Source organism: Triturus cristatus, chromosome 5_2, assembly GCF_964204655.1.
Source record: "Triturus cristatus chromosome 5_2, aTriCri1.1, whole genome shotgun sequence".
In the NCBI taxonomy this organism is placed as follows: Eukaryota; Metazoa; Chordata; class Amphibia; order Caudata; family Salamandridae; genus Triturus; species Triturus cristatus.
Genome location: NC_140588.1, coordinates 104598201 through 104623017, shown reverse-complemented (window position 1 = coordinate 104623017; position 24817 = coordinate 104598201). Strand labels below are relative to the sequence as shown.

At 42.8% G+C, this 24817-nt stretch overlaps 1 protein-coding gene across 7 annotated transcripts in view; it reads right to left on the bottom strand.

Moving 5' to 3' along the window:
- Positions 1-24817, bottom strand: part of RELCH (RAB11 binding and LisH domain, coiled-coil and HEAT repeat containing) — a 760620-nt gene that overhangs the window by 514971 nt on the left and 220832 nt on the right. For all 7 annotated transcript variants that reach the window (XM_085606887.1, XM_085606888.1, XM_085606890.1 and 4 more), the window contains 2 exons: positions 20935-21026; positions 1183-1488 (listed from right to left, as the gene is read on the bottom strand). In XM_085606887.1, the coding sequence (XP_085463013.1) occupies positions 1183-1488; positions 20935-21026 (398 nt within the window). The remainder of the gene's footprint in view (positions 1-1182; positions 1489-20934; positions 21027-24817) is intronic.

The following is a 24817-nucleotide window of genomic DNA, read 5'->3' as shown; positions in this document are numbered from 1 at the left end:
TTTTTAGCGTTCCATTGCTGTACCTGGGGAGGGTCTTTTATCTGCATAACCCAGGAACTCTTCCCCCATGCCTTTACTTTTCTCTCTTGTGTTTGGTTACAAGACAGAGGGAAGAGATTGTGGAGTTGGCCCTTTTCGTTTCTGTGAAGCCATCCTGTGGACAACAGGTAAGGTTCACGGAGACCGAACAGAGGGACATGCATAGTTTGAGGAGCTGGGGTGGAAGTATGTTTCAGGGTCAGTACAGGGCCAGAAACCGGTCCAAAAGGTTCAGACGGATCTGTCAGCGGTAACTCGAATGAGAGCCCCTGCTGATCATTAGGGCCCGAAGGCACACTAGACGGAGCCAGAAGAATGCCAAATAGCTTATGCAAAGCCTCTTCAAAGGCATCAATTAGCTGCGACGTAGCCAATAGCCCGGGGAATTTGGGTTTTACCACGATCAACTGTGGAACTCTATTTGGCCAGAGTCCTGCTTTGCTTTTTTGTGCTTGCGTTTGGACTTTGACTTACCGGAGCACTTCAACCACATTGTTGACCTCTCGACGAAGGGGCCTCACGAATAAGTCTCTGCCTTCGACTTGGCGTGTGATCTCCACGAGGTCTGTGAAAACTTCATATTTTTGGTCATGTACAACTTTTCTCTGTCCTGGATCGCCTTTCCATGCAGGACGGCACACTAGTGGCATGACTTCAAGTTGTGTCCCAAGCCCAAACCCCAAGGACTTACTTTGTGCAGGTCTGTGTCTGTCAACCGTTTTCTAAAGTCGCAACATGGTTTGACACCTGTAGTTTTACAAGGGGACACAGTTCCCTTCAACATAGGATTCTGTTCAAATTTCAGGAGCCGTTGTAGGCTGAGAAAACTGTGAGCGAAGCCTCAGATTTCAGTTGAAAATGACTCACAGAAAGGAACTGATGTCAGTGTGCAGGCGTGGCGCTTATATGCTGTTCAGCTCCATCACTTCAGGAGCGGTACGGAGTCAATGCGAAGCCACAGTGAGTCACCTCCCTGAGCACAGGAGCACAGCTAGAGAAAAGTTTTACAGATCCGTTTTGGTGCCTGGGGAATATTCTTAAGTGAGGAATCTGCAGTTAAGAAGGATTCATCAGAAATGCATAGGTCAGGCCAATTTTTAGATCCCTGTGCCCCACAAACAGCTTAAATAGCTAGACACTAACCTGTTTGAGTTATCAAACTGTGAAGCAGTTTTACTTAAAGCACAAGGGACTGGCTTCTCACTCTTCTTCTCCAGGTCAGTGTTTAGTGTTTTCTTGGCCTGAATCATGGCGTCCACTTCAGTTTCTGGCAGTGCAGAGCTATGAACTTCTTCAACATGGCTGTTCCTACAACTGGATGCTGATCTCCGCATATCAAAGTATTCTCCACTCTCTGATGCTTGGTGAGGCACTTGGTCAAATGAGGGATGGATAGAGTTGCATACTGCTGGAAGAGTAGAGTGTTCTTTCTTGAGGGAGTCAATTTCACTATAAATTAGAAGTAACAAATGCAATTCTGTATTTAGAATGAATATGGACAGATGGATAAACAAGTGGCGAAGCATGCCATTCAAATACAGAGAGCATAGTGGTTAAACTGAATACCACATTCTAAACTTACCAAATCATGATGCTAAAATATGCACTCAAAAGCATTTTAAAGATCACTACTGTAATCACAAGCTGCAAAACACACTAGCTTTTGTAACAACTATAGAGGAAACATTTTGAGGTAATCCCTAAAACAAGCATTGACAATTGACAAAGACAATCGGACTGGCATTGGCCCACTGCAATTTTGACTTTGTCAATGCTTGCTTTTTAATGGGTTTTTTACCACTTTATTGTTATGGAACTATACTGTTATGGAATATCATCAATCTTAAAAATAAAAATAGGATAACAGCATAAAATGTTTTGGGGGTTTGCAAAAAGCACACATTTCCATAGTAGTCCCTGACGGGGACTTTTTGTGTGTAGATGTGCTCCTTGTAAAAGGGCAGAATGGAGTCACTCCCATTCAAGTTAGCCAATAGCTGAACTTAGTAGACACATTCCCCCATGATGTATGCTGTAGTGGGTGGAAGACAATGTGAATGACACAGTAACATACTAATGCATATATAATTTGCAAAAGGCCATGGTTAGTGCCAGTCCTAAAAAACAGACAAATTGAAAACAGATTGGCAGGATGCTCAGGCAAATACACTAAATTATGAGCTTCAAATGCACATCAAGGAATGATCACATTTTAGCATATTGGTTAAAAGTGTTATTCAGAGCACCTAGACAACTAATTTAGTTTGCTATATAAAATAATGTACAGAATCCAATTGTATTCTACATAAAGTTGAAATTTCCCTGAAAGATCACACCATTTTCTATTGGAAGGAAACAAGGTTTGAAAAATTTCCAACACAACCGTACGAAGAATGGCAGCTGTGGTAGATACAATCAAAGTGTAAACCTAGAAAGCACCAATGAAGCCACTTCCATCACCAATTAATCAAACCTGATGCGATTACTACAGTTTTATTCGAAAATCTTGTTTTTTAGCTGCATAATGCATTATGTAACCAAGTTTCTATGTCATTTGGTAGGACAGTTTTAACATGCTGTGTTTGGGACTGTAATAGTACGGTATGATTTTCAGAACAAATAAATTAGTACATTGAGCATAGTGGTATTCACAGAGCCAATTCTCCCATTTCATTTTCTGCTAACAAATATTAAAGATTTAGTGTGCATACATCTGGATGAAGGAACTGAACTCCTTGCTGAGGCACAAGATTGATTGCAAACCCCCTTGAGATCTCACCACTCGTGAGGGAATTCTATCAAACAGTAAGCACTGCATTTGCTGCTGGTCTTTGTATCAAAAAATGAATGTCTTAGACAACCCAAAGTGTGAAGGATTATCACCAACACCTTTATTAGGAGTTCCAAATTCACTTGTAGTTCGTTGATGTTACCCTAATGGAGAAATCTTCAGTCATATCCAGATGACGTGCTATATGAATTTCTTACAGAACAATTCCTTTGTTGATGGCTCGGATGCACTGTTGCAATACCTTTTAACAAAAAGGCTTTAACCCTACACACCCTGCCTTGTTGGTGTAAAACAATGTCACTGAGTTGTCTGTCACAAATAGAGCCTGTTTTTCCCTACACATGTGGAAGGAAAGTTTTAGAACTTCTTTAAGCAACCTCATATTCAAAGGCTGTAGGTGGAGACAAGTTTACGGAACCAACTATCTCACATTTACAGGAATGTTGTTGAGTCAGAAATCGCAACCAAGAAGGGAAGCATCTCAAACTGATAGATAAGGCGAGGGGAGGGATAATACATATCTCCTCCATAAATAGATCAGCAAATAAAGCCACCAATTCTGCTCAGATTGGGGAAAAAGTGGAATATCACAATGATCCTCTAATGGCAATAAAACTGATTCAACAGTGTCAGTTCCTGTTTGGGCACCACAGGGCAGAGAGCAACTACCTGGCCCCAAATGCAGTAGTTTATTTTCTTTTTCACAAGAGTCTAATGGTCCGCCATTCTATGGCTCTGAAAACTGTGTCAAGTACAACCTTATCTGCACTTGATTCTCAGGGTCACAAGGACAAGCAGATCAAGGCTTCGCTGGGAGGCATGTGAGGAAAAAGAGCTGAAAACTCAGTCAATCAGCAGACACAATGAAGTATTGTCCAGCTCAGACTTCTTTTAGTTAAAGTAAATGCTTAATTTTCACAACAAAACTGAATGCAACACAGTTGAATAAGAAGCCAAGAACAGTTTTTTTAACTTAATTACGATCTTCAAAAAGGCACTACGTTGCCCTTTAGATGGAGTCTCTCCCCATTATAGGAGATATCGTGTGATTTTAGTTCTTAGTATACTGTGGTCATAGACACCGATTAGGCACTGGTTCAGTTTATTTCAAATATCCCCACTTATTAGAGGAGGATATTTATCATTGAGGTGAATTGCCCTTGTGCCACGCATGGGGGTGCAACAGAGTCTCACCTGCTAAGTCCGAATTATCAAGCCACAACAAGGCCACCTTGCATTGCGTGGCTTGATAAATCTAAAGTAACGCAACACAGATCGTTGCTTTGCATCACTCTGCCCCAAGGATGCTTTTCATGGGTGAAGAATGGGTGTAAACCTATCCATCCATGGATCTGCAAATTTTCAATTGATTGTAGACCTGGGAATGCTTCACAATGCTACGCCTCCCGAGGTGAGGCATAACAAGGAGAAATATCTTTATTTCTCCTCGTTTTTTCTTTTACTATGTGTGCTGCATTCTGCAGCACACACAGAAAGGGGAAAATGCCTTAGAGGATTGTTTTTGTGCAGGAAGGTGCCCCTTCCTGCACAAAAACAATCCTGTCTGCAACACACGCACCCTTACAAAAGTAAGCAAAGAGGCCTACGTGGCACTAGGTATCCAAAAGTGTGTTTGCGCAGGGAAAGGACAGGAGTGCGCCAAATTATCCCTTTCACACAGCGTAGCAAGATAGCTTGCTGCGTTGCATGAAATAATGGTAAATCTGCCCCAAATGCATAACTCAGTTTAACATCTTTTTACCCCTTGCATCTAATTGAAAAAGTCTTATATTCATGAGGCAGACTTGTCGGTCTCCAACCAGAATGAGACTAGAACATACAAAGTCTTGCTTTTACCGGATTTGCTCTGCAGATCTAGTGGTGTCCTGGGTGCAGTCTGCATGCCTGAAATCTTAGTGGCAGGTTCAGTTATGTGGGAGCCATGGTGGTAAATTTGCATTGGAACAGGGATCACTTGATGAAGCTGGTGTGGCAAGCATGCGCAGCTTCACTCGTCTTTGCAAAGGGCGGCCTCAGCACCCAAGTTCGGACAGTTTATCAGGTGTGGCAGTTACGGCCTCTGTGATGGTGTGTCTTCGGCAGTTGCAGGACTATGCACACAGCTTCCTTCTCGCAGCAGGCAAACTTCTAGGCAAACACTCAGCTCGTCCACATTAAGTGCAGGTTTCATGTGATGTCCTCTCACTTCTAAGAGACTGGATGTTAGGCAGACACCAGCCCTGGTCACATAGCAGCTATTCAAGTACTCTGCACAGGACCCCATTTCTTGGTCAAGAAGAAATTGGTGCTGGAACATATTCCCATTTTAAATCCTATTTCATACACATGTCCAGAAATGGATGTGACTCCAGTGTTTAAGGCTTTTGAACTGGTTTGGGTTGGTTCTCTTTAAAATATAATTTTAAGGCTTCTCTTCAGACTCAGTCTTTGTGCAAAGTGATGGCCCTCACAACAGATAGCAATGGGGTGGCTCCAAGCAGGAGTACCCAAAAGAAAAGCAAAATCAAGTTTTAAATCCCTGCACCTGGATGTCACAATCGATCTTAAAGCAGCAATCAGAAACAGACAAAAGGCCAGGCCCTGCTTAGAACCTTCCTCACCCTGAACAGCAGAAATGGCAAATGGCCATGCTCAGGAAGAAGTAATCAACAGTATTTTACTAATAAGGCCCTTATTGAATTTTTTAGAGAAGCATTGTCTCCATTCTGCGCCACTTCAGTATCTGGGTCTCCACCCTTCAACACCCTTGAATGCAAGCAACACACTCCACCACCTAAACCAGTGGCATCCAAAATAAACCGACTGGTCGCACTACTCGGCTTCATACCAGTCACAGGCAGTCGACACACATATACACACACATAGGATGTCAGTGCAAGGTTATGGGGAGTTCACATAACACACCTTTACACAAGAGGGGTCAGTAAACGGTACTATGGCAAGAAAAAACACCTGGTCACACTAGAGATTCACAAAACGAGGTATGTTGGCAATATCTTTTCTCACCCAGGGCATTGATAATAGTCCTATGCCCACTGTGAGATCATGTCTGATGTTCTCCTCCAAGTCACAGAACAGATTCTGGCCCTTGCATTACCAGGTCCACACCTCTGCCCATACTCTACATTACTATGACGCCAGAAACATCCAAAGTCAGGTTACCAGTTTCACATGAAGTTGATCACTCAGGACAGATGTATATTATTCTTTACTATGCAGGGAACACTCACATCCCAACAAGCATTGTAAAGAATTCAGTACAATGACTTTCTCAGTTGAGCTTAAAGATGACAAAAATATATAAGATGACCTTAGACTTAAAGAACTATGTCATTGATCTCAATCACTGGTGTATCTGAAAAAAGATTTATCGTCTTTTAAATAAGCTTCATCCTTTCCAAAAGGGAGAAAACAAAATCTGCTTAGTATTTCGATTTGCGCTGATGAAGTTCAAGTCATGTGCATGAATTGGGCCAGATTGGTCTTAGTCAAATTAGAAGCACAAATTGGTTACGAGAGAACTCTGTAGGTGCAGAAACAGTAGTTGCAGGGAATTCACCTCTAGAAGCCAATCATCCATAGATAAAGATGAACTCCCTGTTGATGAAGGTGGGCTACCACCATCTACATTACTTTTGTAAATACACTGAGAACAGATGACAGGTCAAATGATAGAACTGAAAAAGAAACAAGTTACACATGTAACTATAATTCTCCAGCATTTGTTTCTTTCGTACAGTTACATGCTTGAATTATTTACCTTCATCAGGCTGCCAAGTCTGCAGTATTTTTAAACAGCAATAAACGTTGTTAAAATGGAAGTATGCCCAGCAAGTGTTTGTTTAGTAGCAAATTCACATTCTTAAAATGCATCTCAACTTTAACCAAACAGGTTACTAGGAGACCAGCACTCTCACACTCCTAGAAGCCATCATAGCTCAGATTTATGTAGTAAATTAAAGAAAGGGACTAACCACCAAGTTTCTGACAGGGAGGAAAGCGGGTCATGTATTAGCTCATTACTTCTCTACCACTGAATCTTTCATAAAGTCACATGCTTAAACTAGAATACTCATTAGTATATCATACATAAACTGGGAACCAGAGATTGCCTAGAACTATAGAATACACTGCTTAATTTACATCCAGGAAGTAGTGCTTGGTGAATATATGCTTGTTCTTTCATGTTGCAGCACTGCATAGGTTGTGTAGAGGCAAAGAGAGGGCATTCTTCTGGTGGAGCAAGCCCAGCTTTTTTCTTGAACAGACTTGTAAGCCTTCTTGTGACAAAAGTTGATGCATGCAAGCAGCCATTTTGACAAGCTTTAATTGGAGAGAGGACAAACTCAGGAGGTTCAAAAGCCACAAAGATTTGAATAGATTTCTAAGGTCTTTAATCTTTTCCAGATCAAACTTAGCACACATGGGGGCGTGGCCAAGCAGTCAGACATGGCGTACACAAGATAGAACAGCTCCCGTTGCACTTCCCAAAATCCGACGAATATCCTACCGGCATCGTCCCAACAACGGATCCATAGGCTGGCAGACGAATACCAGCCCACTCACAGGTTCCTTGGGGTCGCTTCAGTGAGCTAAAACCTGTGTGGCCGTCCATGTCACATCCGAACAATGGCACGGCCTACAGCGGAAGTGTGGCTGATTATCGTGGTACCAACTCGGAGGTGGGCACACAGCCCTGGAGTGCCATGGTAGTTGCACAGCACGACCACTGCCGACTGACGGTGGCTGGGGCGAACCATGGACCCAGGCTGAAAGCGGTGCATCTGGCGACCCCCAGTGAGGCCTGTAATTGGTTTTGGCTACCCCCGGGGCGCGGGGGAGAGGCCCTCATCGTGACCCGCAGCTGGTGCACAAACAGCAGTGAGTCTGGACCGCACTGCCATTTGGGCGGTGGGTACCAATCTCAGGAGATAAACAGGAGCAGGGCAACAGAACATCCAACACGCAACAGGTATGGAATAGTCCCGGAGGGAGGGTAAGTGTGCGGCAGACACCGGGATGTGCCTGGGGCCTGCGGGACCGGCTGACTGTGGCTCCCATCAGCGTGGAGGACCGGAGGCTCCAAGACATATATGGTCGATCTAAGGTGGGAGGTGAATATATCATGTTGGGAAGTGTATATGCTCCACCTCCACTCCCTCATACATTCATCAAGCACATTGTAGATGGATGTGAGACCATACCAGATGGCCTAGCCTTAGTTGGAGGGGATTGCAATGATGTATTTCATTCAGAACGAGACAGATGGAGACCTTCTACCACAGTAGACACATCAAAGATATCAAAACTGTGTCCCATGGCAGAGATGTTAGGATGGACAGATATATGGAGAGCCTTACATCCCACAACAGCAGGATATACTTACTGCTCCACAGTACACGCTTCCTTTTCTATATTAGATTATCTGTTCATTATCCATGAACCCGCCCACAGAATACCCGAAGCTAAGATTATGCCTAGAGGCCTGTTAGACCATTCCTTGGTATGGTTACAACTACACATAGGCCCCAAAAGACCTCCTGTTAGTTGGCGCCTCTCCCTATGGCACCTAAACACAATGTATAAAATACACCCACACAAGGCCCTACTGGATTACTTTTCATTTAATGAAGGGACAACCTCCTCCGTCATAACACTATGGGAAGCAATGAACCCAAGTATACAAGGCTTTGATATCGGTTACTGGGCAGCAGAACAACTCCCTAAAAAGCAAAAGCGGATACAAATAGAGGCACAACTAATCGAATTAGAAAGACGGGGTCGGGAGGAAGACAGGACAAATGCCCGCAGACAATGAATCCTATTGCAACAGCAATACAAAGGAGAGCTGTTGGAAGAGGCCAAATGCGTATGGCTAGCCACACAATGCAGGATATATCAATGGGGGGATAAATCTGGGAAACTCCTACAAAACGCTCTGAAACCTATGCAGATACCCGTGATTAAATCACAAGTGGATGTAATACTCACAGACCCAGTGGACATAGCACAGTGTTTTGCCACATTCTATCCAGCCCTATATACCAAACAAGAATCCCTACCAGACTTCTAAATAGAGGACTTCTTTAGAGACTTCCCCCCCCGAAAATAATACCAACGGCTACACATGAATCCCTTGAATCCCCTATTACTCCAGAAGAATTGACCGCTGTGACACTAGACATGACAAAGTATCGGGACCCAATGTTTTTGCATGTGAGTTTTTTTAAAAGTGATTGTGTCTATACTGGGTCTCTGATACATAGCCACGGTATGTTAAGACCTTAAAGATATACGTTTGCCTCCGTACTGGAGACACGCCGAAATTGTGGTCTTCCATAAACCCAGATGCCTCCTGAATTATACTCATCATACAGGCCGATCTCAATTCTAAACTTAGAAGCCAAACTACTAGCCAACGTTTTAATGAATAGATTAATATCCCACATGTCAGACTTAGTCCATCCAGACCAGGCCGGACTCATGCCACAATGAGCAACTCAGCACAACATGCGTCGAGTCCATAATGCGATAGCCGCAGTTGGTTGGTTAGATCGACCAGCTGCACTGTTATCATGTGGCAGCTCACCTACAGATCCTGAATGAGTTATGGTTACAGGCTCACGGAGGAAAAACATGAAGATTAGGGCCTTTAGCTGTAACAATTCCCCAATTTCGAGGGTACCCTTTTTTTGTTACTTAGGAGTCACTTTTGATGAGAAAGAAACTTGGGGTGCCCAACTAAAGTTAAAGGAGAATGGTGTAAGTAGATCTACCACAGCTCTTATGCATTTTGCTAAAAGATTGGGTTCGAGACCCATGGAAGCCATGACTTGTATTTATAGAGCCAAATGTGTGGCAATTGCATCCTATGGGGCAGATATATGGGGCTACGTTTCAGCCCCAGGCATTCAAATCGTAGAAAACAATTTTATACGAGCCTTGTTATCACTCCCGAAATCATCCCCCACATATTCAATACATAACGAAATAGGTTTGGGTTATGTCACCGATCTCCTAAAAATGTCCCCACTGTTATGTTGGATTAAAACCTGGACAAACGAGGAGATCACATTGAACCACTGCATTCTTAAAGATTGCATGTCTTTGGACAAAGCAGATAGTATACCTTGGCTAGCGTATGTTAGAGCGGCATGCGCTAGGCTAGGTCGCCCGGATATGTATTCTTCTCCACAGAACCTTAAAAAAGAAGAAGATGTAAAGTGGGTCAAGCAGCACTTTCGAAATATGTTGGAAGTTGAGAGGGAAACGGTTGAGCTTTGTAAACCAATGGTAAGATCACTTTACCAACTTTCGTCGTCTTTGGCCATGGAACCTTATTTAAAATATGTTACTAAACCATATCATCGTTTTCTACTTATAAGGTTCAGGTTCAATCTGATACATCTTGTGCTTGGCTCGTATACAAAGTGGGGTATCCCAGAAGAATCCCCACCCTGCTCCTGCGATTTTTTCTCTACACAGGATACCCTGCACCTAGTGATGCTTTGTGATGCCCGCAAAAAATTTCTTTTTCCTATTCTGAAAGACTTAAATTTTGCGCAGGTACGGCCGGCTCTATTATATTTACAGATGTTGAACTCGGTACAGGTTACATATGGTGTAGCGTGTTTTTTGGTAGCAGCCGCTAGACAAAAGAAAATTAGTCTGGCCACAAAGATCAATCACCAAACCTGACATTTGTAAATTTGGCACTCCTCATTTTTATTGATATGTTCCTTTTATTTTAGGATTTGCAATCACTTTTTAAATCCGTTTTACTGAATTTTTGATGTTATTTTATGTATTTTGTATTGCTTTTATGGTTTTTAGTAACCGAATAAAGTTCTTTGACTGACTGACTGACTGAGTGGTGGTATGGCTCAAAGCAAGATCCAGCATATAGAGTGGCGCAATGGATCATGGGAGACCTCTGCCATTATACATATCTATATAACAGAACCGACCCAAAAGATCTTCCACCCGCGACCAGGGTTGCATTCTTAGTCTGGTGTCAATCTCTTCACCGGATTGGGTGGCGGGACTGCATCATTAGGGAAACTCCTTTATGGCACAACCGACTACACACAAGTGGCGGACCTACAAGGTTTCACACACTGGGATCAAATAAGGATTTTGTCAGTAGTTAATGTAGTGCAAGGACACATTCTCAAATCATGTCAAGACCTTCAGGAAGAATTCTCGATGCATCATAATCAACTTTACAAGTACCTACAACTAAGACAGGTCTTATACCCATATATTCGCGATCTTACCACCATTCCTGAATTTAACCCGCTTGAACTAACTACTGATGGGCGACTTAGGGAACACAAAATAAGAAAATATCTCATTCCCTAGTTACTAATAACCCTAGCACCCTAGATACCCTGCAGGCCACGTGGACGACTGAATTAGGCTCCAGTGACGAAGACGACTGGACAGAAGCGTTACAATCACTTAAAGGGGCAGCGATATCCACTTGCCTAAGACTCAAACAATTTAAATATCCCCATAGGGCATAATATACCAGATACAAATTATGGAAGATGGGTTAATTGCATCCCTATAATGTCTAAGTAGCAAACAGGATGAAGGCACATTCTTACATACGACGTGGTCATGTACCGCACAAGACCGCTTCTGGCACGGAGTACTGAGTTTCAATATGGGACTGGAACTCCCAGTATTTACAGCATGGGGATGCTCCCGGAAACACACCAAATTTTGTCAAAGAAGGGCAGATTACAGAGGCTTGTCCCTGGAACCCCTCAATATATCCCACCAACCCTTAAACCATGAGACAACACCATATGGACAAGATCAGGCAGATACAATACAACTTCTATTTAAGGGTACCACGTGAGGGATTGGGAGGGAATACTTGGTGTATGGATGCATACTGTATTATGTTTAGTTTTGTTTCAATACGTCTTTCTTCGGATTTATACCTTATCAATGCAGACTGAAATCGGTGCCGGTGGGCACACAGATGTTGTATATGTACCTTTATACGGCGGTAAATGTCGCACCATGCCCAGATATATCCGCTTTGTATTGTACCAAATTCCAATAAAATATGTTGTGAGAAAAAAATAAAAACGTAAAGCAATTATGTACGTCTCATCCAAGTACAAACCTGGTAACCACCCTACTCAGGCTCCCTCCCCAAAAAATTGAGATTGGAAATCTGGACCAAGAAAGTGAAGCCCTCACTGGTACTCTGCGCACACCCATAGATCATGTGGCATCAGAGCGGAGAGCTAAAGTTAGAGACAAGGGAAAGGGAGGCCTTTGGTTTAATGAGATCTTGAGGAAAAGGAAGCAAGAACTTCGTCAAGCCGAGAGACGATGGTACAAAGCATATGACCCAGCCGAGCTGGCAAGTTACAAAACCTTACTTACCTCATACAAGAAATCTATTGTGACCAGGAAAGCCAAGTATTACGAGACAAGAATCTCAGTTGCGGCAAACAAACAGAAAGAAACTTTAAGAATACTGAAAGAACTCAGCCAAAAATCTGAGCAGAAACTGACGGCCACACCAATTGACTGCAATGCTTTCCAATCCTTCTTCTTCCAGCAAGTCAGGGATATTCTCTACGGAATTGACACTACCCCTATCATTCAAAGCTCCATGGCTCAGCTCCAAGTCCCTCACCCCCCGTAAGTTACTTACCACTTTCCCCAACTTAGACTCAGCCTCCCTGACATCGTTGATGAATCGGACAAAATCGGGATCCCCCGCAGATCCCTGCCCCCCTAGAATCTTCAGAATGGCCCTTCCTGGGCTGGAAAGGCAGATTCTCGCTCTATTAAACAACTCCTTGGAGGCTGGCTACTTGCCTTCCAACATGAAGGAAGCCAGAGTTACCCCTTTGTTAAAGAAATCAGGGGCAGACGTTGCTAACCCTAAAAACTATAGGCCCATCTTCCAGCTTCCCTTTGTTTTAAAAGTGGTGGAACAACATGTTCTTAAGGCCCTTTATGCTTTCCTAGAAGAACATCACCTACTCCAGGGACAACAGGCAGGTTTTAGAGCCCACCACAGTAAGTAGCTGGTGATGCTGTCCGTACTCGATGAGCTCAGAATTATGGCCAACAATACAAAACCGAGCGCCCTGATTTTATTAGACCTATCAGCGGCGTTCGATACAGTCAGCCACGCACAACTGCTGGCCAGACTCACTGATGTGGGCATCTGCGGGTCGGCACATCGATGGCTAGAATCCTTCCTGTCATGCCGGTCCCAGAGGATTCAGTTGGGGGAGCAGGTATCCAACAGCGGCTTACTTACCTGTGGTGTCACCCAAGGCTCTGCTCTGTCCCAACACATTTTCAATATATACTTACAGCCGCTGGTGGCGGCCCTAGCTAGTTGGGACTGCAGAGTCTTCAACTATGCGGATGACACCCAACTCATCCTCCGTACTGACAACTCCTCCCATGCACATGACCTGGCACAAAACATCCTGAGATTTACAGTGAATTGGATGACAGCCAATTCACTGAAAATCAATCCAGATAAAACGGAAGTCCTTGTGATCCCAAACAAAAACAGCCCCTGGAGTAACCTTTTCTGGCCTCAGGAGCTAGGTATCACCCCCACACCAGTGCCGTTTGTGAAAAGTCTGGGCATAAAAATTTACTCCGAGCTCTCCATGGCCAACCTTGTCACCTCAGTGGTTGGCACATGTACAGGTCTCATGAGGCAGTTGCGGAAACTAGATCTCCTCCTTTCAACCTCCTCACTACAGACAATTGTGTCAGCCACTATTGTCTCCAGGTTGGACTATGGCAATGCCTTATAATTTGGCCTCCGCCAGAAATGTATTAACAAACTACAGGTGGTACTGAATGATGCAGCCAGGATGATTTTCAGGCTCCCAAGAAGATCTCACGCCACCCCGTTGCTGGCTAAGCTGTATTGGCTCCCCATCAGGCAGAGAGCAAAATTCAAAGGCCTCTGCATCGCCCATAAAGCTATCTATGGGCAAGCCCCAGCCTACATCAAAGAACGCCTCGAGAACTATGTTCCTGGCCGTATACTGCGGTCTGCTGTGGCCCGCTGCCTAGTCCTTCCACGCTGCAATACTGCATCCAAAGGGGGCAGAGCTTTTTCCGTCCTGGTTCCACAACTATGGAACCAACTGCCTGAACACCTTCAAAGCAGCTCAAACCGATTCTGTTTAGAGAAGCCTTAGAAACCGTTTAGCACCCTGTCTCTGCACTGTTACGGTTCCTCTAGCAGCTCTGACTTCTCTCTCCAAAGCGCTAAGAGACCTGCTGGTGTATATGCGCTATACAAATACCAGTTAACATTAACATCCCCATTCATTTAAGAGTACCTCCAACTCATAAAAGGTGGAAATCAGTGGTACTTTTGGGTATACACTTCATATTTTGCTTTTGTACCACTTTGTCATTTCAGAATTAGAGAACTGGCTTTTTGATCGTTAAGGTTTGCAACTCACTGTTCTGGAAGAAATCAATGTGAGAAGCACTGCTGTTTTCCAGGAACAGAACTTCAAATCTGCTTTGTAAACTTGTTCAAATGAGGAGCTATTTGCCAGCTCAAGACTTTGGTTTGAGCCAAAGGAAAAAGCGGCCATCTGACTGGTGGGGGGGGAGCACTTGAAGATACCTTTCATAAATTGCAAGATCACTCTCTGTAAAAAGAATGTTTGTCCTGCACAGTGCATCAGTATTTCGAGAAAGCTGCCACCTGCCCCTTCACTGAGGCATGTCTGATGCCCCAATTAGCCAAATATTGCAGACATGGTAGAATTTGATGGGGCTGGACTGACAGTGGATGTAAGCCTTTACATGCACATTGCTTCAGTTTATAGTTGTATGTCTTGAAAGCAGAGGGTGCATGAGCCTTCTCTATGACATCAGTAAGGCTTTTTGGATACACCAATATCCAAAATCGAAGTATTAAGAAGCTATGCTGTCTGTTTCAAAGAACATATATTCTGATGAAGTATCTGTTCATTTAGCCTTTACAGATGTTCCGTATGTACTTTGACAATGAATGGCAAAGGACACTGGAGCTGTACAAGTACTTTCTTGGCAGCGCAGGGGTGATAGTATCAGTTTGCATTGCTCTTTCTACACTTTTGTGAGGACAAGGGAAAGGGAGGAAAGGCATGCTCTAAAATGTTGCACCATTTTATCAAAAATGCTGCCCTGAGCCCTCTGCTGGTAATAGCTACTGACAGACAGATGGGTTTTTCTGCTCTTCCAAGTTGTGAATAGATCCTGCTGGTGCGGACTCCATTTGTGAAAGAGTTGGTGAACCCGGGTATTGTGGAGCTCCCATACGTAACATTCTTAGAGAACCTGATTGAGGAAATCTGCCCAATTGTTGTTAAATCCCAGCAAATGTTCCATTGTCAAGTGGATATTTTTGGTTAATGCTCAGTTTCACAACTGTTGCTCTTCCTCTCACAGGATTTGTTTTCTTGTCCCTCCCTATTTGAAGACGTAATGGATTGATGCTCTGTTGTCGGTTTAATTTAAGACACACATGCATGGAAGGAAAGCCTGAAATTCAATACATGCACTTCCAATTGCGCCAGACACTTGGTGAAGACGCTTTGGGCCAAACTGCGGCTTAATCGGACTACACTGAACTGACAATGCTGCCCATCTATGGAAAATTGTAGATGCTGCTTGTGATCCTGATGAACCAAGATATGAAAGTAAGAGACTGGAAGGACTAAGGACATCAGAAATTCCCCTTCTTCGAACACCAAGATGAGTTCCTTAAGTACGATCATTCTGATGGATTGCGTCAGAAATTTGTTGCGATCCGACAAATCTAGGATGGCTCTCCATCTGCCTATCTTCTTTTTGATCAAGATGATCCTAGCCATTCTTCCTTTTGATTAAGATGGCCCTGGAATAAAATCTCTGACTACATGGATTCTGAAGTACTTGCTCCATAGCCTAGGAGCAGTAGATCAAGAATTTGAGGTATTAAGTGTTCTAGGTGGTGATGATGTTCTCTGGTTAATAGGCGGGATGGCGGCTTTTGCACAATTTCGATTGTATGCCCGCAATTGACAATCTAGAGTACCCAATGGTCTATAGAGATGTTCGCCCATTTTAAGAAGAAGAAAAAAAAATTCTCCCATTCCACAGACATTAGGATGGGGCTGTCAGGCAGGGCAAAGAAGTCATACTCTTGTGTGCTTGTATCTTGACCTAGGGAGAGTAAAATGAAACCCAAGGCTCATGTCAAGGTTTTTGGAATATAGGTTCTGTAACATCCCAAGTTTTTGTAACACTTCCCGTGTGTGCGAGCAGGCTAGGTGCGTGTCTTGTAACCACAGGGTTAAATTACTACATTTTAGTTTCCTGCACTGCACTTATGTGACCCCCCCCTACACAGTTGAACAAGATAGACCCCCGAGGGGAGCTAGCTGTGCGTGATGTGGTAAGTCGGGGGCCTCTTTTCTACATCTAGGCTGGGATTGCACTGGGATTCAGGCTTTCTGAAGGGCTGTGGTACCAGCCATAGTGAGAGCGACTGGCCTGGAGGTCCCACTCAACCCGCTGGCTTCCCTCTTGGGAGTGGTGGCAAAACCCAAAAGCAGCAAAATCCCTTATAAGACTGCCCAGCTCGGATTAATTTAGCAAAAAGTAGAACAGCCATTGGGTGTATGGGAGATGGGCTGCGGCAGTTGAATTCCTGGCTTAGGGACCTGTGAATGGGTAGCAGTGGAGAAGGCCCATATGCGTTTTATCCATAGTGATGAGAAAGCCGAAGATGACATCATGACCTGTGGGATGGTCCTAAATAATTTCAAAGAGGATGGTGACACCAGCTTGGGGAAGGGCTTGTACATTGAGGAGGGAGATGCCTCTTCAGATGTTCATGCATTGTACAGAATGTGACAGCTAAGTGTGTTCATTTATAGAGCACTGTATTCACTGAGTAACTCGGTAATGTCTTGGAATCATCATTCAATTATTCTGAATGTATGATTTTATGCCTCCTAAGACCTGCAAGTCATTGTATTGCACTTGATGATTATGGTGTGGACTGGATGCAAAGGAGCAATATTCCTACTGCACTGTACTCTGTATTTTTTGCACTGCTTGTTTTTTTGTTCTGTTTTGAGAAACTCAATAAAGCAAAATGTAATAAAAAACTGCAAGTAATGGCTATTCTGCTGCTAGTATCTGTCTTATGGCAGAGTCAAACGTTGGTGCACACAGTGTGACCAAAATAATTAACGAGGGAGGGGGGGGGGAGTAGTTAGAAGGTGAGTGTGTGTTTTATGCGTCTGTGTGCGAATATAGATGTGTGTCTTTCACAATGGTCAATCTCACTGTAAATGTAAGTATCTGAATATCAGCAACACTGCCTCCTGTAAGAGGTGTCCAAAGTAGATTGCTGATCTACTTCAGACTCTCTGAATAGCATGCTGTGTTGGAAACTGGAGATCTGTTGGGATGTAACGGTTGTACGGATTGTCCATTGTACGATCCACTACAGAGTACAGGAGAGAATCTGCAAAACCTGGGTTTGTGTACGGGGAGGTTCCTGGCTGAGAAGAAAGGACACTGAGAAAGTCGCTGAGAGCAAGCTGAAAACAGGTTATATTTTGCATTACAAGACATGTTGGAGATATGTAGTGTATATTTGTGGACCACTGCTGGCCTTCCACTTTTCATACTTGGACAATTGCTGAAGCTGATTAGACATCCATTGGGGATTGCCTTGTGCACCACTATGACCTAGCCAACTTTATGTAATGAGGAAATGTGGAATTTAAAGTCCACTAGTCAGTTATATATGTGAATGTATCCTTTATTTGGTAAACTGGCATGGATCAGAATGCAATAAAGAATATTATTGTTTTATCCAATATGGATTATTACAGTACTTTGGTTGAGTTTCTGATGACTGCTTTTGCTGTAGGGGTAGATGGCAGCAATCAAAATCTATTAAAGCAAGTGACCTTTCTGTTGCTTCATACAGTTTACAAGTCACTGGGAAGTTATTGTTAGATTCTCTTTATTGATATTTTAAAGTGCTGCAAATCTACAAGTGTTGGTGCCGACTTACATAAACAGTATTGTAACATGTAAGTTGTTCTCCCTCAGAACAGTCACCCAATTGTTTTTAGCAAGCAGCAGATACAACTCTAGTTCAGTCCACTCTATCCAGAGATTATTGGTTTATGCTTTTGAACAGGAACTATATACAATAAATACGTTTTAAAACACCACGAAGTTAGTGAGTGTAGTACCATACACCCAGTTTTGCTGGCCTCTCTAGCACCTACCCATAACACAACAATGAATATTGTAGTTAAGAGTAAATGAGGGAACACATGCTTCAACGTAAACAAATGACTGTTGACATGCAACAACTGGTGTTTGTTTTTTGTTGCACTTTCTATTAATGTTAATATTTGATTTAAAAAGTGAGGTTATAAATATGTAATTGTTTAACTAAAAAAGGATAGTGACGTGCAGAATTGAAACATTATTTCTTTTAAAAGAAAGATAAATATTGACACTAAAATAGGAACCATTCAATTAAGGAGTAAAATGACTCAAATGCAAAGTAGTGCTCAATGTCAGTATGTAACTATAGTACCTATGGTGTGTTTGAAAAAGCATGAAAAGGGTCTGATGAGGTGTGGAGGTTGTCAGTTGCACCTTTTTGAGAACACTTAAATTAATAATTGAACATTTTTAAAGTGCGATGCTCATCTATAATTCAGTCACTTGGGACTACCCCTAATCGATGATTAAACAAAGCAGGAGACAATAAGGCTCCACAAAACGCAATAACAGTGTTAACAGTACAGGTTGGTGTTGGGATTGCGGGTCAACAAGACTAAAACCTACTTGTTTCCTGTGTCTGGCACTCTGCCTAGACCTGCAGAATTACCGGAAGACCTTAACTGGGAGAAGACCACATTTAAATACTTGGCGATCCAAATCTATCGTTCGTTAGATGACCTGAGAGAGGGCAATTTGGATAGAGCGCTCCATTCACTCAAATCTTGTGTTTCTTTTTGGACCTCCCTGAATCTACCAATCATGGCACGTATATCACTGACTAAAATGGTCATGCTGCCCGACTCATATTTCTATGTTAACCTTCCTTTAATACCACCCAGGAGATGGTTAACACAATTAGATTCCCTTGTGAGAGACTTAGTCTGGGGGGTAGGGCGAAAGAGTGTTTCCCTGAAAAAACTACAGCGCCCGATGAGGGAAGGAGGCTTAGGAGTGCTCCATTGTGAATGACAACTCTTGCCTTCCAACTACAATGGCTGGAGCAATGGTTGGAAGGGGTGAACACAGAGGGAAGATTTTGTATCTACAGTTGGCACACACCCTACTATTCTGCTAGCTACGATATTGGACCATAAAACAGTGACCCCCCCTTATAGGTCGCTATTGAAGACTACAGCCATACAATGCTGGAAACAATGCATATCGAAAATGGTGGAAACTCCCAAATACACACCGGTCCTTCCCTTGGTGGGCTTACCTCATGGAGTTCCACATTTAATATTCAGGCAGGAGCAACTGCCTGCTTGGACAGAAGCAGGGATAGAGACAGCAGGAGACTGTTACTACGAGAACGACTTGATCCCCTTCGAGGACTTAGTAGAACACAATAGCCTCCTCATGGGCCAATATATACAATACGAAGCCCTGACGAGCACCTTTGGAGCACTATGGGGTAAAGGCTGTGAGGAGTCAAAAACGCACACTCACCTACATGCATTGCTCACCTTGGGTACAGCTGGGCAACAAGTAAAATGGTTCTACGTGGCACTGACAGAAGCCACTCTGGCACAGTTGGCTGGTATCAGGGCCAAGTGGGAACAGGTCTTAAACAGGGAACTTACTGACCGAGACTGGGGGAAGCTGTTGGCCTCGCTGAAGTTGGTATCCTGCAATACCAGACTGAAATACACTCAGTTTGATTTTTTACATATGACGTATATGACCCCACACATAATGCAGGCTATACATGGAGGGGAGGTGCAAAATTGCCTGAGTTGTACTCTCCTAGATGCGGACTTTATACAAATGGTCTGGGACTGTGACGTAATCTGCATATTTTGGAAGGCAGTGATGACGCAGGCCAGTATCACCCAGGGAAGAGCAGTGGATCATTCCATAGAAGGGTGCCTGCTGGGCCTGTCCCCACACCCACCAAAGCAGAAGGTGGGGAACAGGTTCATAGACTTGGCCATGGCCCTAGCTAAGAGGCTAAAAGCTATGACATGGAAGGCTAGTGTAGGGCCACGGGTAGAGGACTGGAGAAGAGACGTCCCTAACTGGGCTATGGCCAGGCGCTATCCAGGGAAGAGGCGAGGGGCCTGAGGCAGCTTCCCATAGGAGACCAGTGGAGGTAGATAATACATTCTTAGGAGTTCCCTGAGACAGGTGAGCAGTGAAGAGGAGGGAGATGAGAAGGAAACAGCACTTACAAATGCACCTGTGAATCTATAGGCGAATAGGAAAACAGCCCACCCAAGAGGACAACATACAAGATGCTGGCGCTTCGAATCTAGCTACAAAATACACCCCAATACTGATCATGTATCCGTATCCCAAACCCACTCAAAGTAATACACCTCCATCCAGACACCACACATATCCATCGCGATGCGTCCACCTGCAAAGTTGAGCCTGTAGGCTCGGAGTTAGTTATTGTTTTGTTTTAATTCTTTTATTCCGTTTTAATGATGCGTGAATCCTGCAATAACAATTTGGCAAGGTGAACAACAGAATACTGCATATAACAGACGAAGCACACGTCCCCAATCAACAGAAACAATAGGCTACACCCTGGTAAGATCACATAACACAACAGTGTTTAACAACCATAAGAGCGTTAACTGCAAAGGATATAGCACCAAGGGGGAGAGTACACTACAAAATGTAAATCAAAGTTTCTTTAAACTAAATGTGTAAGTACTGCCTATACTGTACAATTTCTGAAATTGTAAGTCGACATAAAACAAAAAAAGTATGGCAATAAAAGTACGTTAAAAAAAAAAACAGTACAGGTTGGTGAAGGATTTAGCAAAGCCTACCTTGAAAGCTTTTTAATTTGTTCTAGCAGGGACATTTTCTCACTATATAGTGTATTAATTTGGTCTTCAAGTTCCTGAATTATCAATGATTCCTGAAAAAAAAGGAGAAAATAACATTAATTTCTAGGAAATCTTAATGGCAATTTCTAGCATACATTCTGCTGAAAACTTTACATTTTTCATTAATAAGAACAGCAGTCCTCCGCACACGGCAGACAATATATTTCTGACTTGCTATCGATGTTAACGGGCAAATGATGGAAGGAATGCTGAACAAATCCACCATTCACAGATCTGGGTATTTTGCTCACCATGCCACCCCAGATTGGAACCCGCCATATGCAAATCAGTCTTGACCCTGCTCCCCATGGCAACAGTCCAGTCCAAGCAGCAAGGTCAGGCCCTTCCTGGACAGGATACAAGCATCCTGGGACCGGTTTCAGGGTATCTCCCCCCAGACTAGGCATACCCAAGGCGGATTTGCATATGGCTGGGTCCAAACTGGGGTGGCGTGGTGGGCAAAACAAATGATAGATTAACCCAAATCTGTGACTGGGGGAGAATGTTTTATTTGTTCAGCATTCTGTCCATCGTTTGTTCTTTTTGATTTAGCAATTAATGTTGATAGGTAAAAGAAACCTTAATACATAGATGCTGTGTCATGGCCGTCTTCCTAAAATGTTTCACAAACTGGAAAGGCAAGTATTGATGTAACCAAGTATGTGCATTGCCAATGTCAATTTCCTCCAAATGCACTTTCTGGGTTACAGAGTATCTCTTCTGTTAACAATGCTGCAAGCATTAGTTGTAGCCCAAAAATTATTTCTAAAGTACATTCATGGTCAAGTACGGCAATACTGCAAAATAATTCATACAAAGTTACAGTGAAACAACAGGCTGATTTTTTAAATATTAGCAGGCGGAGAAGATGTTCTTCTAATCAATATTCCATCTCAGATATTCAATTCTGTACTGTCTTTTCTGGCACTCAAAGATTGTAATGGTGGGCTGCAGGTTAGTGGCCCAGTGGAGCCATTGTAGCCGTGGCTTCCTGAAGTGGGAGGATTGTTTAAACATTTTTGCCAGGGCTAATTTTGGTTACAATTCCAGACCTGCCCAGATTTTACATTCTAAAACACTTCCAAAGCAGCATCACCTAAGTATTAAGGAAGGAAAGCTGACAGCTTCCGGACTAGTAATTTACCAGAAACCTTTGAAGAACAGCTTATTCTTCTACTCAGTATCAAGAGTGGTGGTTTCTGATATCTAAATTGATATGACAAGTGGTGGTTTCTGATATCTAAATTGATATGACAAATGTTCAGAACTAAACGTCCCCTACGGAGCACATAAGAAGCAACTTTACCTGTGCTAAGGGGAGATCTTAAAGATCTCAAGGACTTATTAGTTCAACAAAAAGTAATTAAAGCTTTAGTACACAGTAACCCATCTAGGGCTGGACTGTATAAGAATGACTCTTCCACTTGGGAACAGGCAAAATTGGCCACCTATTCTAAAAGCCTAGTTTTTCTTCAAACGAAACTGAGAGTCTTTATTTTGCAGATGTTCTGCTGCTTTAGTGGATGAGAAGGCAGAACAGAGTTTGGGAAGTTCATTTTCAGTCTTAGGGCCAGATGTACGACAAGTTTTTGCAAGCACAAACGGGTTTGTGACCCGTTTGCGCATGCAAAAACCTACAGGGTCATGTACAAAGCCTATTTAGCGAGTCGCAATTTATTTGCGCCTTGCTAAATAGGTTTGCGACTCGCTATTAGGAAGGGCGTTCGATTTCTAATAGCGACAGCAAAGGCATGTACTAATGTTTTGCGCCAGCAATTGCGGTCGCAAAAGACTCGGAAATTACCACCCTCTTCAAGAGGGTGGTAATGAAGTCACAAATGGGAAGGGGTCACCAGAGGACCCCTTCCCCTTTGTGACTGGCTCTGAAAATATTTTTTAAGGGCAGGTTGTGGTCCCAGGGACCACTACCTGCCCTTAAAAAATGAAACAAAAATGTTTCATTTTTTTTTTAAATGCATCCCATTTTCCTTTAAGGAAAACGTGATGCATTTTATTTTTTTTAAACCTGCTTTATTTAAAAGCAGTCCCAGACATGGAGGTCTGCTGAGCCCAGCAGGCCACCACCCCTTGGAGGGCCGGTCATTTCCAATAGGGTCGCAAATTGCGAGTGGCTCATTATTATTCATGAGCCTCGCACTTTCCCCATTGGGAATCGCAATCAGTGTCTCGGACACTGTTGTACATGGCATTTTGCGAGTCGCAAATTGTGACTCGCAATTGTGAGACAATTAGCGACTCGGAAAATGCTTGGTCGTACATCTGGCCCTTAATCCTTAACAATTCCAACAATTGTGACTGAAGTGAAAATGAATTGTAACTTGGGGTACATTGTAGAAGAAACCAATCAACAATTGTAACACTTCAGGCACTCAGTAGATATATGATCTATGATAAGGCCCAGAGGGCCCCACAGTGGTGTCAAGCCAGTGAATCTCCATAGAGAGGCGGAGTATTTTAATGAGAACGCTGCCCCTGTTTTGACTAGTTCTTCTGGCTGAATTCACATTAGGGAAGACAACTACTTTTCATGGAATTTGTTATGAGTTCAGATTTATAAATCAGTACAAAAAGAGGCCCTACCGATCTAGAAAACACTACATTCAGCTCAAAGGAAAATGAAGTCCCTTCAGGACAGAAGATTTAATGACTTCTAAAAAAAAAAAAACTATCATCATCACAGTTTTGATGGGAAGGAATGTCTAAATAGGACTTCTCTATAGGCTGTACTGGCTATCTGATGAAAGATTATAAACTGAAATTGCAAACCCGGATTGGCAAGGTAAACATAGTAAGAACACTGTTCTCCATTTTACTATACATACAGAGCAATGTTCTTGTCCAAATCTCTTCCATTTAAAGGAGGTCTCCTGATCCTCTTTGAGCATTTTTAAACAGGTCACTTGACTTTTTGAGAATGCTCCCAAAATCAGAAAGCAGATTCTGGACTAAAGGAATTTAGGAACCAGGCCCGAAGAAAAATCTGAAGCCTGGCTTCTCTGAAAAGGAACAAAAAAAAGGAATACACGACTGAGGAGGTCACGCTGCAACTAACAGATCATCATCTTTCTAAATCATTTTAGCTTGAGAAATATTCTTGGACGAGGACTGGGGAAATTGTAAAGAGCAAAAAAATGATTAATTGGCTGATCAAAAAGGATATTTTTTCTAGTTGTATTCTCAATACTTGGATGTGAAATATTGGAATTTTGAATTTCTTGGTGCTAACAAAATATGTCTACCCATTGCTTCACTCCCACCTCTGTGTGTAAAGATTTCTGCAAACGCTTGACTGTTGATACTCTTGCTGGTAACTGTGATGATGGATTGCACTCCACTCTAGCAGAACTCTAGATAAGCCACTTTTTTTTTCTTTATCAGACTGTTTTGCACAAAGGATATGCGAATTAATTTTATTAAAAAATATATATATATCCAGCCTGAGACTGCAAATAATTGTATTTCCAAAACAATACTGAGATGCTTCAGTATATATAAAGGGAGCAATAATTGTCTCTCCTCTGTTTCATAGTGTATTTGTACTCTAAATTAAGTCTTTAGCAGGCACGTTACTTGCAATGGCTGATTTAAACTGTTTAAGCAGAAAGCACAAGAATAAAATGGCTATTTTCGATTATTATTTCTGTAAGAATTACATCAGACTCAAATAAATAAAGGTCATCTAAATATTAGCCAAAAGCCATGCAATCAGTATTCACTTTTGTTAGGAATCCATCACAGCTCTGCTGATAAGAGAAATTGTCAAATATCAAGCTTCTTTGTTATACCACCCTACAATTCTTAT